This window comes from Asterias rubens, chromosome 21, assembly GCF_902459465.1.
Source record: "Asterias rubens chromosome 21, eAstRub1.3, whole genome shotgun sequence".
NCBI lineage: Eukaryota > Metazoa > Echinodermata > Asteroidea > Forcipulatida > Asteriidae > Asterias > Asterias rubens.
In genome coordinates this window covers 1,257,010-1,276,416 of record NC_047082.1, presented here as the reverse complement: position 1 = coordinate 1,276,416, position 19,407 = coordinate 1,257,010, and the positions used below count along the sequence as shown (strand labels likewise).

Below are 19,407 nucleotides of genomic sequence, written 5' to 3'. Positions count from 1 at the left end.
TTATTTCAACACCTACGATGTTACTTTTGATTCTTTTTTTTTCAGTGTCTATATCTGATGAGTGAAGAATTATGTTTGTGAATCTATATTCATGGGAATTTGAGAAATTGAGTGAGAACAAAATCCTCAGTGATTGCATACAACAATTGACTTAATATTTCTACTGACGTAATAACCTACGTCACATATCAATGTGTATATTCAATGTATATTGCATTCTTGCGCATATTCGAATAATATTGTTGTTTTACACGGTTATTTACAATTTGTTTATCAAGTCATGCAAAACCAATTGCATTTGTCCACACAGACAAAAGATGTGTATCTCACGGTGGCAAGGCGATATCGAAATGTTCTCGCGGGATTGAGATTTTATCACGAGATTACATCGTATACCCGCAAGATAAAGAAGCGTGTAATACCATGTTCTTAATTTTCGATGTCACTTCCCGAACTCCGTAGTAATAATTTAACAGAATCACGATAAACAATAACAAGACTTGCGAAGGTCACACAGCACTCTACCGTGTCATAGTTGCGAGTCTTGTATCGTCAAACGGCTTCCAGATGCAACTTTGTGGAAAGACACTCTACAAGAAATATTTAAAGTAAAGCATTTTGCACTTGCTATAATTTTTCTTTTGGGAGATATCTGTGTACGGGCTTAGACACCTTGCTGACGTCACATGTTACTATAATGTGCACACGGTCTGCCACTTGGGAGTCAAATAGACCCGTGACGTCACACGCCCCAAAATAGTCCCTCTTACTGAGATCAATGAAGAACTATCATTGGCTGAGAGTCGTGAACCGCACGTACACGTTCTAATGTTTGACATAAAAAATGGCGGTCATTGGTATGAATAGTGCATGTATAATACCACCGGTGCATTAGCCTTTTTGAGGTATAGCGGACACTACGTATAGGAGTGCACCGTTTGGTTTTGGTGTTTACAGACAAATTTACCCACATTCAAAAGTGTCACATGATTGTTTTGAACATCTCGAAATAGCTTATTGCCTAAACTATGCAGTAGGCCTTGCACATACAGGTACGCTATACTAAGAACAAATTACGCCAAGCCTCATGAACTTGTATGTAAAACCACCTTGTGCTGAGTTCATGGCTCTAGCACGATTCTATGGCTCTGCACCATGCGTGCTAGCACCAACCCAAAAGTATGATTTCATTCAGAGATGTACCCATTATATCCCGGGTGAACAACTTGTCAGACATTTTAAGAAAAATTCCCTTTATAAAAAAGACAATCAATCTTTGACATGACAAGGTAATTTTCATCTTGTAACGGGCACTTTCATTGGAAAATCTTACAAATCTGTGGGACGGGGCACCACTAAAGCCCAAGACCAGGGCACCAAGGGCAAGACCAGGGCCCAATTTCATAGAGCTGCTAAGCAAACAAAGTTGCTTAGTATGACATTTCTTCCTTGATAAAAACAGGATTACCAGTCAAATTTCTATTTGTTGCATTTTGCTTGTTACTGGTATTCAGCTGTCGTTTGCCTATCCTGAAATTCACGTGGAAATTTAGTTGGTAATCCTGTTTTTATCAAGGAAGAAATTTCATACTAAGCAAATTTGTGTGCTTAGCAGCTCTGTGAAATTGGGCCATGGGGACTAAGGCCAAGAGCAGGGCACTAAGGCCAAGACAGGGCAACATAGACCATGGCCCAATGTAGTTTTACTTTTAGGTCTGCCAACAGGTTGGTTGTATGAGCAGGTGATTGGGAACTAGATGACGAATGCTGCATCATATCAATTTAAAATCGTTAGTGATTCATTGGAAATAAAATACTCAACCAACGAATAAGCCACCATTAAACATGTTGAAATACTAGCCGCTGTAAACAGAAAACCCAGACACACAAGAAATTCCCACTAGAGAACATACCTCCTTTCTTTAATTATCGCTTCTTGATTTGAGCAATAAATGATTTTTTTCTCTATTGCTCAAAGTGAAATTATTATCGGTGTATATACGAACAGGAGCCCGAAACTCATGGCCGCTTTAATTACATCCAGCCTCCGGACTCCGCACGGCAAAAAAAAGGGAATCGTTTCATTAAACGCCAGCGGGTACAATTCACTTGGTTATCCGTCAAGCTCCGTGCGCCGCTTCCGCTAGTTGCTTGATTCACAATTTCAGTCGCGGTCTTTTTTTTTGTTGCTTTCAGTTTGTCATTCTCTCCCCTAAAGTCACCCGTTTTTTTGTTGGTTTCTCTGGGTCTTCCTTTTCCACATCCATGTCTGACGCAGGACTTTGGTAATTCAATTTGGCTTGTTCGGTTGGGTTAACGCTCTCTGCATGGCCGTACAAACCACCCAGCCCCACATTAGAACCCCTTGTTGAATGTTGATTACACATCCCAAACAAAAAAACTCCAACAAAATTCCCTTATCTCACAAAATTTCAACGCTTGAAAAGTTTGATTGAAAAAAGGGGCGCTCTTGTTTTAAAACTCCCTTTACTCACCCAAGTCACCATTTGAGCGAGAGAGTTTGATGACTCTAGGCACTATGATATTTAGCAGGCAGTAATAATTTGATTAAAACCATAATTCGACTGAAGAGCGGGAAACATTGTACTATATTGGCCAACGGTGAAAAAACAAATAAAATACTCAAGCGATAACATATGAAAATGCTTTGTGAGGCGAGGATTGTGTCATAGCATTTTAATGGATTTCCAAGGTCTACAATAATCATCTTGATGGATAAATGCAGATGTACTTTCAACCAAGGGTATAGGAGGATTTGAAGCACTGTTTGTGCCCTCGGAAGTCAGTGTTGTGGTCAAGACCAGACTAAGACCAAGAACACTAACAATATCAGTCTCGACGAAATTACAACTTCATTGTCTCGGAAGTCGAAACTTGCCAAGTATTTTGTAAAAAACAAATCTTTACTTTGTGATAACTGGTTGTGTTCATTAATTTCGGTCTTACCCGTACACCGATGTATAATCAGTACTTTCCTAAGAAGTTCTTCAAACAGGCATATTACTTTGGTGGTATTCGAACCCACGACCTTTGCAATTCTAGAGCAGTGTAGACCACATCTATTAAATAGTTTTATTAAGCTTAGTACACCAATGTGTGTAAGCACTGTAAACTCAATACTTTCCAGAGCCCTATGAAAACAAAATCACAGGCATCTTACTCGGGTGTAATTCGAACCCACGACCTTTGCAAAGAGCAGTGTCTTACAATGTACCACATCTATTTAAATGGTTGTGTTTATTTAACAGGACTGTGAGGAAATCACTCCCCTCAGTGCCCGGAGTTTCTCCGCTCGGAGCCCGCCCCTCTCGCCGTCTCAAATCACCATCGACCCGGCCCGCTACAACCTCCCAGGTATGCCTGACTCCAACCACCACACACCAAACGCTGCTGAGAGCGAGAAACTCGCCCTGAATCAGAGCAGCGAAAAGAAGTCGAAGTACACGTACTCCACATGGGGGAGATTTAACAACAAGCGGGCGTGGATGATATGCCTGGCGGGCTTCATACTAGATATACCATTCATGGGGATGGTTATGAGCTTTGGTGAATTACTACTGCCGTTGTTGGACACCTTTGGTGGTGGGACAGCTGCTATCAGTGAGTATTATACGCCATAGTGTGTTCCTTCTACTAAAAGACCATTGTAACCAAACCGAGGCTTGAAGGTACTTTACCCGTAATGGTTGTCAATGCATACAATAAACATTACAACTTGAGACTTTGGAACGCTAGGTGGCAGCAGATTTTACCAGGTAAATTTCCATTGTGTGGGTGGTTTTGAGCATGTGCACATAACTGAGAAAGATTGATTTTACTCAGAGAGCGATATACATAACACAATGGGTATTGCAAAAAGGTCTTTGGCAATCTACCTGGTATGTCTGCTGCCACCTAGCGTCTAAGAGTCTCACATTCACAGTAATACACACGTTATTAAAAATGCATTATTAATCCCTGCACGTAACAGATCCCAAGAGACTTTTTTCACAAACTTCCTTGTTGGGATGGGCACCCCAGTCTTTATATAATTCCCCTATGGAGTCATTTTGCGTTCCCTTATAGTTGTTTTGCCCTTGGTCTCCATAAATAAAAGGTACCGTTTTCATCCACATTTTCTTCTTCTTATAGGTTGGGTGGGTTCAATAGCGTTCGGTATGGCATACGTGGGCAACCCAATCTCGACACCCCTCTACAACCGCTTCGGGTGCCGCTGCGTCTCAATGGCCGGGGTGTTCTTGGGTGCCACAGCTCTCTTCATTTGCTCCTTCGTGACAGAGTTCTGGTGGATGTTCGCCACCTACAGCCTCATGTTCGGCTTCGCCACCAACCTGTGCTATAACCCGCCGCTGATCCTAACTGGGGCGTGGTTCCCGGTCAAGAACCACGTACTTGCAACATGTGTGCTAGTCGCTGGAATCCCGTTCGGTAAGTCCAGATACAAGACTCAGTCTTTTAATTTGAATATCTCAGCTGGCGAAGATTACGTAAGACCATGGACCAGTCTCATAGAGCTAAGCTGCACGAATTTATGTTGTTGTTGTTGTTATTGTTGTTGTTGTTGTTGTTGTTGTTGTTGTTGTTGTTGTTGTTGTTGTTGTTGTTGTTGTTGTTGTTGTTGTTGTTGTTGTTGTTGTTGTTAAAACGACGTGAAGCAGGCAGAGTGAGTACTAGAACGTTGCATAGGATGAAATGTATGGAACGCCAAAGAGGCATTTAATCATCGGTGGTGGTCCTATGCGATCGGTGATCAACTTTAGCGAGCGGTGATAAAACACGATCGGTGGTCCATTTTAGCGATCGGTCATGCATATTCATGATCGGTGATGGTATATAGCGATCGGTGATGCATATTCACGACCGTTGATGGCTTTTTGCAATCGGTGGTCAACTTTAGTGATCGGTGGTGGCTTTTTGCAATCGGTCAACTTTAGCGATCCGTGGTGGCTTTTTGCAATCGGTCAACGTTAGGGATCGGTGGTGGCTTTTTGCAGTTGGTCAACTTTAGGGATCGGTGGTGGCTTTTTGCAATCGGTCAACTTTAGGGATCGGTGATGGCTTTTTGCAATCGGTCAACTTAAGGGATCGGAGGTGGCTTTTTGCAATCAGTCAACTTTAGGGATCGGTGGTGGCTTTTTGCAATCGGTCAACTTTTGCAACCGGTGATGGGATTTTGGGATATCCGAATTTTGCGTCCGGTCGGTGCAGGCCAACTTCAAAACCTATGATTGTGTAGATTGTGGATATTAGTTGTTGTTATTTTCTAGTTCACACCACCATGGAGGAATAAATTACACTCACCAGCGGGTTGACTGACATGCCAAACATTTTTAGAAGAGTACCATTTTATAACTATGTAAGGGGGAACGCAACAAACATCAAATTAATCAGCTCTTTCTAAAATAATAATAATAATAACAAATGGGTAGGAGAGAGTGTGGAAGGGTTATCTATGTCCCACAATTGGTTGTCGTCTTCCGGAAATGGTAGGGACTTTTCGTTTTCGACGACGGATGGTTCTGCGACGGTTGTTCAGCTAAACGTTGTCGTTTTTAGCACAACGAAGATTCATCCCAAGTACTGTCGTAGAAATTGAGGGACGACCGTCCTCAAAGCCGACGCATGCGCAGATGACGCCAAATGTCATCTTTACCGTCGCAGAACCATCCGTCATTGAAAACGAAAAGTCCCTGGTGTATGCCGGGGAAATACAAATATTTATATTCAGTGAAGGGAAATGTTTTTGAACAAGAGTCTCTACCGATAGTTTTGTGTGTAAGGGGAAATCTGAAATCATACAAGTAGCCCTGTGTAAACAGACCCGGAGGTGAGAACATTATGACCACACAAAAACCGTTTTGATGGAAAACACATAATTTATGTGCATCATGAATGTGATGGACAAACACAGACCGGGACGCACTCAACACGTTTTATAAAAGGCTAGGTAAAGTATTATACAAATATTTCCTTGTAATAAACGGAGAGGCACGTATTAATTGAATCCAAAGCGAAAAACGTATTGTATAAAGTTCTTAATTTAGTTGTCAAAATGGTGTCATTATAGAAAACCTTTTCGGGGCCAATCATGCCAATACTGGCTATGGCAAAACGGTAAAGAAATATGTTCTAATGACTAAACCGACTTGATATTTAAAAAGGAATTAGCCCATGCAAGTTATTGAAGCTGGGGTGGATTTCACAAAGAGGTAAGACTAGTCTTATCTCGAGTTAGGAAGAGTTAATCGTCCTAACTTAGGACTAGCCATACGTTTCTTATATCTCCAAGGACTATGTCCTAAGTTAGGACTAGGCCGAACTCTCTGTGAAATCGACCCCTGATGGTACCGGCATTTTGAGAAACCGAATACTATTAATAAAACAAACTTCTAAAATTTATACCTACTTTTTTAGTTAATGGGTTTTTACATAGCATTTTTAATTTGATTCATTCATTGCTGCTGTTTTTTTCATTTTTTATGTTTTGTGTTTATCATGGACAACTACACTTTATTGTAATGAACTTTTTTATTGCAAAGTAATTACATTTAAATTTAATATATTTAATACACTTTTTGCATTTTTATTTAATTAATAAAAACTTACGAGTTAAAATGCTGGTTGAATTTTCGTCTGATAATGAAAGTTTTACTTTCTGTCATCTGTCTACTGGTTTGTTGGCGGCACACCATTTTGGCAAAATGGTAGAAAACCTCTATTGTGCCAACACTGGTTTTGTAGCTGCACCATAGACAATCTTTTCTGGGCCAATACTTTTTTTTTAGCGCCACGCCATTTTGACAAAATGGTATAGACAACTTTTTCTGGGCCAATACTGGTTTCGAAGTGGCACACTTTTGGCAAATAATGGTATAAAATAATAATAATAATAATAACCCGTTTTTATATAGCGCTTTTCACACCCGGAATGCGTCCGAAAGCGCTTCACATTATTACCCCTGGTCACTGGGCCTTAAATCACTCCTTAAACCCATCTCAGCTCCCTGGTGTGGAGTATACAGCCTTGTGCAACATTAATATGCGCTACTCGGCTAAATCAATCACAAGAACCATCTCTGCCCTCACAGGTACCCATTTACCCCTGGGTGGAAAGAAGCACTTATAGTTAAGTGTCTTGCTCAGGGACACAAGTGTCACGACCGGGATCCGAACCCACACTCTGCTGAACAGAAACACCAGAGCTTGAGTTCGGTGTTCTTATCCACTCGGCCACGACACCCTACTAAAACAACTTTTTTGTGCCAATACTGATTTGGTAACGGCCACCATTGGGCCGGCATTGAACCGACATTGGTCATAATATGCAATTTTCAAGGCAGGGTGTCAAAGCTGTGGCACAGAATGTCTTAAGATTGTCGAAACAATTAAAAAAATGACAAAGTAATGTAATTTGTTGAGATTTTTTTTGCTATAAAATCTCCCCCAAAATTGTAGATATTAATAAATCTTGATTGCAATAATGTAATAATTTGAAATAACTGATTGCCCAATGTATGTATGTTATCTGGGTATAAAATGGTACTCTTCTAAAAATGTTTGGCAAGTCAGTCAACCCGCTGGTGAGTGTAATTTATTCCTCCACGGTGGTGTGAACTAGAAAATAACAACAATTAATATCCACAATCTACACAATCATAGGTTTTGAAGTAGGCCTGCACCGACCGGAAGCAAAATTCGGATATCCCAAAATTCCATCACCGGTTGCAAAAGTTGACCGATTGCAAAAAGCCACCACCGATCCCTAAAGTTGACTGATTGCAAAAAGCCACCACCGATCCCTGAAGTTGACCGATTGATTAATTAATAATTTAAAACAAAATTACGTTTAGAGTAAAGCTTATTTTAAAGCTTCAATTTTATATAAGATTTAACTCTTTTACACACCCCCCCCCCTAAATTAAGAACTTTATATAGTACGTTTTTCGCTTTGGATTCAATTAATACGTGCCTCTCCGTTTATTACAAGGAAATATTTGTATAATACTTTACCTAGCCTTTTATAAAACGTGTTGAGTGCGTCCCGGTCTGTGTTTGTCCATCACATTCATGATGCACATAATATGTGTTTTCCATCAAAACGGTTTTTGTGTGGTCATAATGTTCTCACCTCCGGGTCTGTTTACACAGGGCTACTTGTATGATTTCAGATTTCCCCTTACACACAAAACTATCGGTAGAGACTCTTGTTCAAAAACATTTCTCTTCACTGAATATAAATATTTGTATTTCCCCTGCATACACCATTTCCGGAAGACGACAACCAATTGTGGGACATGGATAACCCTTCCACACCCTCTCCTACCCATTTGTTATTATTATTATCTTTTTAGAAAGAGCTGATTAATTTGATGTTTGTTGCGTTCCCCCTTACATAGTTATAAAATGGTACTCTTCTACAAATGTTTGGCAAGTCAGTCAACCCGCTGGTGAGTGTAATTTATTCCTCCATGGTGGTGTGAACTAGAAAATAACAACAACTAATATCCACAATCTACACAATCATAGGTTTTGAAGTAGGCCTGCACCGACCGGACGCAAAATTCGGATATCCCAAAATCCCATCACCGGTTGCAAAATGTGACCGATTGCAAAAAGCCACCACCGATCCCTAGAAGTTGACTGATTGCAAAAAGCCACCACCATTCCCTTAAGTTGACCGATTGCAAAAAGCCATCACCGATCCCTAAAGTTGACCGATTGCAAAAAGCCACCACCGATCACTAAAGTTGACCGATCGCAAAAAGCCACCACCGATCACTAAAGTTGACCGCATGCAAAAAGCCATCACCGATCCCTGAAGTTGACCGATTGCAAAAAGCCACCACCGATCACTAAAGTTGACCGATTGCAAAAAGCCATCACCGATCACTAAAGTTGACCACCGATTGCAAAAAGCCATCAACGGTCGTGAATATGCATGACCGATCGCTATATACCGTCACCGATCATGAATATGCATGACCGATCGCTAAAATGGACCACCGATCGTGTTTTATCACCGCTCGCTAAAGTTGATCACCGATCGCATAGGACCACCACCGATGACAAATTTGATCACCGGTTGCAAAAGACCATCACCGATGATTAAATGCCTCTTTGGCGTTCCATAGAAATGAAGGATAACTGCTCATGAATAGTGTCATAGGTTGATTCTTGAAAAAAAAAGAGGATAAGAATATATTCACTCTTATATGGTGTCTTTCGTGGTGATAAAACAAAATTCCAGTTTTGTTTCTCAGCGATTTGCAACCCGAAAGCCCCATCACGTCTTTAATCCTACACAATAATACAGAAGCGTGTAATGAACACGTAGACGAAATAATAATGTGCAATCTATCTCCAGGGACACAACATCGGTCTGGTATATTGCTTGCTCGAAATTGCCAAATTTGTCTGACAGTTAATTTAAAAAAAAAAAAACGGAGCAATTTTGTTTGTTTAATCTTTTTTTTCTATTTTACGATCCCCGATGGCGAAGCACTTGCAAATACTACATCGAGTCATTTGCCTCAATCTTTACGCAATGAAAGACGCAGGCCCCGTTTTCAATTTGTTTTCTCGGACTGTCTTTATTAAGTTCCCATCGATTTGAGTCCTCCCGTTGCCATGGAAACGGAGGAGTACGGTTGGGAGGCACTGTGAAGGATGTAGTTGTTCTGTAAACAGCGCTGTCAGGCGGCAGGGAACAATCGTACTGACGTACCGTTGGACTGCCAGTGTTCTCGCTAGGTCACCTGTAAAGACCACGGTGAACGGGTGAAGTCAGTTAATTGGTGCATCAACAAGGAATTGTTGTTGCGGGGGACGGGGTCATAGGTCACGGTCAGTGACCAATTTCACAGAGATGCTTAAGTGCAAAAAGTAGCTAAGCACAAATGCTTACTATTATAAGGTTACCAGCCCGGAAAAAAACATGCCACGTGTACAATTTGTGACTGGTATGCTGCTCATAATTGCTAAGCAGTGATTTTTAAGTAAGATATTTTCTGCTTTAATAATGAGACTGGGCCCTTGCGAGAAATGGTAGCAAACTCTCATCTTGTAGAACGGAGCAGGATGCGTTTAATGAACCATTGTCACAATCTTGGTCTTGTTCCCTGTATGCAATAGCAGTAATGAATGCAAGTTTCGTTGTGTAAAAACGAAGCCAGACTCGAATTTAAAAGCGAGGTTCAACTTGTCTGCTCCGAACTGTAGCAATAGCAGTTTTATACTACGTACAGCAGTACAACATACATGCACTCCGCAGTACGTTAGTTCATGAAACTTTTTTGAGTTGAGATTGAAATTTGAAAAGGGAAATTAAAAATGTTGCTTATGTAAGTTACTTATTAACATGTTATTATATTTCTGAATAATTACAACAGAATACAATAAATTAATTACCTTATTTCATATTCCACCACCCACCAACAGCACACGTTTACACGGACTAATAACCTGACGTTCTTGTTGCTGCATGCTGCAGACGAGAGGGAAAGTTACGAATCGCGCGGGCGATATTTGCGCGACAGTGAAAATGACACGCTATTTTGCGATAATGGTTTTTGAACAGTGTAAATAACTGTGCTGAATTGCAATGCTGCGCGACCATCGCGCACTAAACAGTATCGGTGCGAAACCGGCCTGACCGGGGGTGCGATTGTGTTCTGGCTGTTCTGTTAATCGTACTCACAGTGCTGATTAATGACAGCACTGTTTACAGACTACCTCCAAGGTTACAAGCGGCGCCCATGTTTTCCAAAAGTTGAAACAGGAATTTATTCTTGTATTAAATTTAATAATTCAGAAATTCAAAAATTCAGAATACACAATAATTCACAACCTCTTGATAGGGAGGAAGGGTCGGTGGCACTCGACCGAACGTTTACGAGTAAGTTCTGTATCAGGCGTTTGTATTGTGCCCGCCTTCGGAGCCAATTCAATTAGTATTTTTCTCATACATTAGTCGACCAATTTGTCATTGCTATGTCAGACTTGTCATTTCATATTTTAGAGAGAAATAAATTAGTCAATCAGTACTCTGTATCAACTAATCTACGGACAAAACTAGAAATAACAAATTCGTATTAGTCTTTAAAAAATATTGATTAGTAATTTCATTAGCTCAATTAGTAAAAATGTTTCCTATTAGTTAGTTCGGATTGAAAAATAGTCATGAATGGAAAGACTGATTTTTATTGCGTAGTTGACAAATTTTTTCTCCAAATTGACTACTAGATGTTTTCAGTGTAAGGTCTTGTGAGTGCAATTTCTATAGATTTTGTAAAACCGCTTTTGCATATTTTGGAGCTACTGGTAAATGGGGTTTATTGATCAAGAGTGGAATTTATTCAGGGCCTATTCATAAAGCCTGTAGGCACAAAACTCGCTAAGCAAAGAAAAGTAATTGCTAAACTTAAACAGGTTTTACCATCCAAAATTACATTAGGTTTACATTAATTATTGCTAGTCATAAATTTGTCCAAGCAGTATTTTCTGCTTACAGCTTCATGAAAAAATTGGTTTAAACCAGCCAGAACACCACAGTTACAATTGCTGCGACTGCTACCACAGCAATTTCTTGCTTAGCCAAGACATTTGCTAAGCAGAAATTCCTGCTTAACAGCTTCGTGAAAATTGGCTCTGGTCATTGCGAATAATATGTGAAATTTTCATTAAAAGAACTTACAGTACGAATTAATAAAAGTGGCTTCTTATGGTCTATAACGCGCATAATGTCACTCATCCAGTGACGCTCAAGGTGCTTTAAACATACAATTTTTTTCCTGCAAGGTATGTGAGACTCGTTTGAATTACCTATCATATAGGAATTGGAAACATACTACCGCTAATAATCTGGTTAAACCGATTATGGCACGGGGAAAAAAGCTACGAGGTAATGCAATGCCTAAGGAGTATACTATCGATTTCTGCCCGGTTGGTCCATAATTAATGCCTTATATTATTACAAAATGTTCCTTCTTTGCGATCAAATATTTATCGTGATAAGCTTCGGAGTGTATTGATCGGGTAAGACGAAGAGTCTTGCGTCGGTGCGAAGATCAACAGCATGAGGGGCATGGTTTTTATGAAGCTCGATCCTATGTTGCTCTTGAAGTGCCATCCAACTTTTTATCTATTGAGATCCTGAGTTGATTTACTGCAGGATGACGACATCATAAACGGAAAGATGACGTCTTTTTATAAGTAGAATGTCGTCTCCTATAGATTATTTATATCTGGATGACGACATCTTGAAAAGGGGAAAATTGTATTCCAAGCTAATTTACGGAGCCCTGGAAGTGCCATCCAACTGTTTTATTGAGATCCTGAGATAACTCTGCATGGGTTATGACATCGTCACATACCCTGATTATGCTTACCAACAAAAAGTTACCAGCTACAATACCATGTCCCATGTACAATTTGTGACTGGTATCCTAATGATTATTGCTAAGCAGTGATTTTTAAGCAGGGATTTTTAAGCAGTATTTTCTGCACCATAAAATGTGGCCCTGGTTGTTTATCATAATAATTTAGTAAAACATGTTTTTTGTTATGGTATCTGAAGACTTCACTTACGTCCGCCCTTCAAAGTGGTATTCCATGTGTGCGCCATCACGGTGCGGTCATCGTGATTTTCTCTCATTTAAATCAATGTAACCAAACCGAGCCTGGAAAGAGAAATAGTCTGGTTCCTTGTTGTACAATGAGTATTAGCATTCATTACTGTTATTGGATACAAGGAACATGCCCAAGATGGTGGCAACATGGTTATGGTCTACTTTGTTGCAGTGTGGTGTCCAGTTCACACTACTATCTATGTATAGTTCTTCTCACCCCTTAAAGAAGACACCAGACTAATTTGCCATCTCAGCCTCGTTTTGCTCATATCAAAATGAATGGGGGGAAAAATCAAGATATCACCCAATGTGTCTTTAATACATCTTGATGTTGTGTCTGAGATCGAAATAAATATCACAATGACCCCAAAATTTGCACACTGGGGCTTGTCAAGACGACTAGCCAAGGACAGTTTGGATCTATACCATGTGTGTAACGTGCCCTATATAGACAAACTAATAGTGCAAATTACATTAAGAGCCCCTTTTGAGTACTGCGGGTAAATTTGATGAGGGAAAAAAATGCGCCATCACCAGTGCTTCGTTCAAAGATAAAAATCTAATTAAATGAAACAAAAACTCCCTTTAGGAGTGTCCCAAATGACGTACGGTTGCCCAAGCAACGGATGACACAGTAACCTCAAGATTATGACTGACCCAAATTAACGCTCTTTTTCCCGCGTTTATTTATTGTGTAATTTCGATGCAGATATTCTCTTTAGAACCCATGCGTCCTGGGGTGATACTCCATCCCCTAAAGGGAGGCGGGTTTGTGTTGTAAGCGATGTCGGATTGTGTTTAATGAGAATTTTATACAAAGGAAGGTGTAGGCGACTGAACTAGGTCATGAAATATAATAATGAAATAAGGTGACCTTTTCTGTGACAATTTGCTCTTGAGTGAACAAGCACAAATTAGGGAAGTGAAGCAGGTTGGATAAGCATTACACACCCACGGCTGAACCTTTTAAGTTGAATTTGTTTCCCTCAAACTTGAACTTGTTTAAATGTTTCAAACTGTTGTATTTTCTCTGCGAGCGACAGGTAAATTGTTGTTGTTGCTGTTGTTGTTGTTGTCGTTGTTGATATTGTTGTTGTTGTTGTTGTTGTTGTTGTTGTTGTTGTTGTTGTTTTTGTTGTTGATATTGCTGTTGTTGTTGGTGTTGTTGTTGTACGTTGTCACATAGCTGTATCGTTATATTTCGACTGTATTTGGACAACTAAATCACCCGAACGTAAATGTTGTCATTTTTATATTATGTGGTAATTTTTCAAAATAAATTTTAGAATAACATAATAATTACAACAAAAAGCAAAAACAAAACCACAAACCCAAAACAGGCCCATTTCGCGAAGGCAACAGACGCAATTGCCCTCGTTGCCCCTGCTCGTTGCATTGGAAATGCTACAATAGATACTTACAATTCCTTCAAAGATGTGCCCTTTATAACCAAGGAGAATGCACCTTGATGCCCTTGCACTTGAAACGACTATAGCAAAAAATGTTTTATTTATAAAGTGAGTGTTTCTTTTTGCAAAAAAGATACTTCGGTAGACCACTCTTTACTAAGAAACTTCATTTACCAGAGGCTCCATAATTATGCCAAATTGTTAAATCCACAAAAACTGCACTAATGACCTATAGTTCACAGAGCAGAAGAATACTGTTTTGTTAATGTTTGCTAATTTTTGGCGGGTTTTCTTATCTTAATTGTTTTATTTTCTTAAATTTATTTATTTGCACAGGTTCTTTAGTGATGAATCCGGTTTGTCAAAGCCTTGTGGAGACTATCGGCCTACGAAACACATACCGAACGTTAGCGGCGCTATCACTAGTTATTGGTATCCCGTGTTGTCTAGTCTTTAAACAGCCGCCAATGGACACGGAAGATGAAGACACCAGGTCGCTAGAGGGCAGCATTGAGAGCGCTGAAGTGGAAGGGGCGTGGCTCTCGGAGATGATAAAACAGGAGGAGTTACCGGAAGTAAGGAAACTGTTTGGTGTACGGACTTCCCTCTGGCTCGATCCCATTTATATACTCTATATGTTTGGGCAGCTCTTCAAAGGAATTGGATATGTGTTCCCATTTATACATTTGGTAAGTTCGTTAGTGGACAACATGTTAAAATTAATTACCGATCTAGTATTGTTTTGTACAATTCTAAAAATTAATCGCATTACAAAAATTACTTGGTTGGAAATACCAGCTTTTGTAAGACACTTTCAAAATCATTTCATTCGAAGTAATGTGGTAATGGAAAGACAGCATTACTTTTTGTCCCGCAAAATGGCGCATTGCCTTAGGAGTGTATTAAAATATTGCTGACCACATTTAGTTCAAGACGTTGTTCATTATCACTCAACTATTGTGTATGCAGTGTTGAGTGATTGTAGGCCGTATGGGTTTATGGTTTTACTAACTCAACAAGAACGTCTTGAAGCAAGACTACCCACTGTCGTGAAACTGGTTAACTTGAATCTTTTGAGCATACAGACAATACAAACTGAAAACAATTTACTCTATAAGTTGAGTGTGCGTAGGCCGTATGGTTTTTGGTCTTACTAACTTAACAGAGGCGTCTTGCAACAAGACTATGCCCTTGGTCGTGAGACTGGTTTACTTGAATCTTGTTTTACTTACACGATACAAATTAGATCAACATCTAACTCTCGATTTACTGGTATTATACTGTTTTCATTTTAGATAAGTTTCATGGACACGATTGGCATTGAACCATCTTCTGGATCTATCATCATGACAGTGAAAGGAGCCGCCGATATGGTGGGCCGTTTCTCGGCAGGGTTCATGGGAGAGAAGCTACCGTTCCCGCTCATCCATATTTACGTTATATGTCCCGGAGTAATGGCTATCACTACGTATCTCTGCACGTATGCTAAAAGTTTTATCGACATGTTTTTCTACGCGTTGGGTAAGAAACTTTCCTTTTTTAGAGTCCTTACTTTTGTCTTTTCATTTCTTTCTTTCAGTCCAGTGTACCTCCTTCCCCCCTCTTCCCCTTTCCATGTTCCCAACACACGCTAATAATGTTGAAAAAGGTAGCGTATATTAAGTGTGCACGTAAAAAAGCACTAAAATCATGACCCTATTTTTTTTCTCTTTTTTTCTCAGTTGTTTTTTTCTGTGAACGAATTTTGAAAGATTATGCATGCTACTATTAAATTATAAATTCAAAACGATAACACACAAAAATTGTTTGTCCATGGCCGATTCATTTTAAATGTTTAACTAACAACTGATATAGAAACGAAATGAAAGCTTGTAACTTTCTCGATACAATAATAAGAGCTACTTCAAATTTAGACCTAGATTTGGGGAGTCAAATCGCCCCAAAAATCGAGTGCATCCTTAAACAAAATTGTACAATAATTAATTGAGTTATAGTACAATGGTCATTGAGTTAAAGTACAATGTAGTATTTTTTTTTCCACAGTTACAGTTAGACTATATTTTTTTGAAATGTGATTTGTTTTGTCTCCATACAAAACAGCTATAGGTTACTTCAACGGTGTATTCAATGCCCTTCTATTTTCCACCACTACGTCCTTATTTGACCGGGAGGCAGCGAAGGAGGCGTGGTCGTTCTGCCAGGTTCCCCCGGGTATTGCTATCATCATCGGGCCTGGAATCGCTGGTGAGTGCTCGGTCTCTTTGTCACCCCTGGGTCGGGGTAAAATGGGTCACATGACCCGATCGCATAGAGCTGCTTATCAGCACAAAACAGTGCTATGGGTGCGTTCGATTAGCTTCCCCGGGTCAACCCCGCGGTGCTCACTCGGGTGAGCCCCTGTCTGACTAGAGCTAATCGAAAGATCACACTTGCCCTCTCGTGGTGACGGAGTTAATTCGTTACTCGGTGAACACTACTAACTTTGGTGAAAGTTTTATCACGGTGTAAAATATAGGCTCTATTAACTCCATGTGAGAACAGGAATTGTAGTCTGGCAGCACGTTTAAATCTCATTCATGTTTCCCATTGGTTATATCTGTGCAGGTTTTATTTATGACATCAGTCGGTCCTACATCGTCGACTTCTACGTCAACACAGCCGTCTTCGAAATTGCCATGGTAACCTTCCTCCTGGTACCCGCCATTCAACTGTGCAGGCGAATACGAGAGAAAAGAAAAGGCGGTTCGGACACCGAAAACATTATGGAAATGGCGCGCTTTGAAAGAGAGCGGAAAAACAATATGGCGAATGGGTATCAAAGCATGAAATAATGGTGGAGAATTAGCCGTGTGTGAATCATCATCGCGGTAGCGCCCTCTTTTGTTTTCATTTCGCAAAGTGATAAAAACGAAATCGAGACTAGAGGAAACAAGTGTGTAAAAATGTCCATGCTGCAAAAAATTAATAAGCACCTTTTTAATATTAATGGAAAGTTGACGCAGCCTCAAATACTATAGGCTACATTATTATTGAAAATCTATCAAAATGGAAACTATTAGATCAATAATTAAACAAGAATAATGTTGCAAAGTGTTTTGGTTATTAATGTAAAAGTAACAACATTGTCTTAAGTTCAATTGTAATTCTCGAACGATTAACCGTAAAGGGATACTTTTGAATTTCGTGATTTCAGAAAGAGCTAAAGATTCATTTATCTGTTGTTAAGGGTGCGATGTAACAATAATACAAATCAATATCATTGGCAATTTTGGCAACTCATCTTATGATGAATCTTACATTGTAAAACCGGCCCTTCGCCTAAAACAGTCACGCCAGTGCATACACAAATGACGTTTAAAAGTGTGTATTATTTCTTGCAAAATACTTGTGTAAAATCCACTGTAGATAATACGGTTTAGTTTATAATATTTTGGTTATAATCTTTTGGGTAATGGAAACAATTAGTGTAATGAAACTTACAGCGAGCGCCCCACATTTTCCGTTTTTCTCGTAGCTGAAAACAATGGGAAGGCCGGTTCGTCCAGTTGTGTCAACAGTAAAAATCCATTTTCTATATTCAGGAAACACTAATTTTTATCTTAAGAGTTAAACGGTATTATGATTAGCCCAATAATAGCTATAGAGAGTCAATCGAAGGTGCAGTGTTTTGTTTTTAATATAGGTTATAATGTTTAGGATAATAGAACCTCTGATGACATAATGCGTCTTTATACGAAGGGCGCCCTCTGTCATAAAAAGGCGCAAAGGTCGATTTAAATGATGTGTTTGTGTAATTTCAAAGAGATTGAGTCCTCATTATGAGTTTTGGGGGGGGGGGTAACAAGTCTCAAAAATATTTTTTTTGTTTGCTAACGTTTTTTTTGTCTCACCGAAAGTATAAAATATATAATGTAATGTGTAACTAGTTTTTTAAATCAAGACAACAGACACAACACATAGTCCCTTCATAGGAAATGTTTAGTCATCTTAAATTAAATTTTAATCGGCGTAAAAAGAATTGTAATGTGAATTGTAGAAAATTATTGCCACGATTTGGGAATTGAATTGTATTGTTACTGAAAGCAGTGATTTGATATAGGAAGTATATTTTTAATTTATAGGCTTTAAATAATATCGTAGCAACAAATGTAGATGAAATATGAGAACAATATTTATAAGTATAATAATTATTAATTTTATGATTGAAATAATAAATTAACACACATTGACACATACAACGTTGTGTAGGCCTACTAAAGTTTTGTTAAGGTAGGCAGTGGGTAGCACAACAAAGTGGACCCTCATCCCTTGCCCATCCAACTTCTAGAACTATAATCATGAGGTTCGCGACGATAGCAGATTGATTGAGCCTCATAATTTTAGGAGTAACATCTAGGCCCTTTTCGAAACCACGGCTTCGGCTTTGGATTCGGTTCGAAAGTACATTCTCTCGTCTGATGAGCGTGTATATGTAGGACCCAACCCAAAGCACACGCTTATTGTTAAAACAACCGGCAGGTTCAAGCTAGCCTAAGCAGAATCCAAAGCCAAATTCAGTCGTTTCGAAAATAGAGGGCACGGTATGTATCCAACCTCAAGAAAGATTGACAAACTTTATTGACTAAGTTTCATCCGGCGAACATTATTGCATATGCAATAATGTCCTTCGGATCGTATTGCACAGAGGACATAATAAAATAATTGCTGAGCGACACCCGCCCTAGCCCTGTGGAGTCCCGGTCCTGGGTCGTCATTATAAAAAATTTGAAGTAATATATATTATTCTCACCACAACTGTGGCATTCCAAAGGCTTGTTGTCCAAGGTTGCACAGGTTGTCGATATTGTTGTTGACCTCTCAAAGACGGGACGGGATTTTGGTTTGCAGACATTTCACGACTGTGTGTGCACATTACTGTCTATTGAATACCCATCTGAATGAATAGTCAGTGGTCAACAACAAAAACACATTCACCTCTTCAGCTCAGTCAAACTTCATAGCAGCAAACCTCACCATTCCCGCATAAATGGGAGTTCCCGCTCGTCATTTGGAATGTTAAAGGTAAGCGTCTTTTTGTTCCGGACAAACTTCTCAAGAAAGTGAAGTAATATCGCGATGTAGCAGCCACGAAACGTTCGAGTTTTGGCGCTGGCTAGCCTGGTGGCATGTGGTCACTTGGTGGCGCTGTCACTTTCCTGTAACTTCAAAACAAACATTACCGGTGTTGAGTGCTGGTTGGATTGCAAGCTTCAAAGTTGTGATTTTCCTCAAAGGTACGAATGTTTGACGGTGCACACCAATCCATTATCGTATGATGCGATGTCATAGTCTCAAATTTGGAATCATTTCAG

At 39.6% G+C, this 19,407-nt stretch overlaps 2 protein-coding genes across 4 annotated transcripts in view; both read left to right on the top strand.

Moving 5' to 3' along the window:
- Positions 1-17,008, top strand: part of LOC117304364 (monocarboxylate transporter 13-like) — a 28,028-nt gene extending 11,020 nt beyond the window's left edge. Inside the window, exons 2-7 of the mRNA XM_033788771.1 lie at positions 3,270-3,621; positions 4,153-4,449; positions 14,393-14,745; positions 15,352-15,577; positions 16,157-16,300; positions 16,661-17,008. Coding sequence (XP_033644662.1) covers positions 3,378-3,621; positions 4,153-4,449; positions 14,393-14,745; positions 15,352-15,577; positions 16,157-16,300; positions 16,661-16,887 — 1,491 coding nt within the window. The 5' untranslated portion in view covers positions 3,270-3,377 and the 3' untranslated portion in view covers positions 16,888-17,008. The remainder of the gene's footprint in view (positions 1-3,269; positions 3,622-4,152; positions 4,450-14,392; positions 14,746-15,351; positions 15,578-16,156; positions 16,301-16,660) is intronic.
- Positions 17,009-19,246: 2,238 nt separating this feature from the next.
- Positions 19,247-19,407, top strand: part of LOC117304363 (thiopurine S-methyltransferase-like) — a 4,451-nt gene continuing 4,290 nt past the window's right edge. For 2 of the 3 annotated variants that reach the window (XM_033788769.1, XM_033788768.1), the window contains exon 1: positions 19,268-19,391. In XM_033788769.1, the coding sequence (XP_033644660.1) occupies positions 19,368-19,391 (24 nt within the window). In that variant the 5' untranslated portion in view covers positions 19,268-19,367. Of the gene's footprint in view, positions 19,392-19,407 lie in introns of all 3 variants that reach the window. The other variant, XM_033788770.1, reaches the window with a different exon arrangement.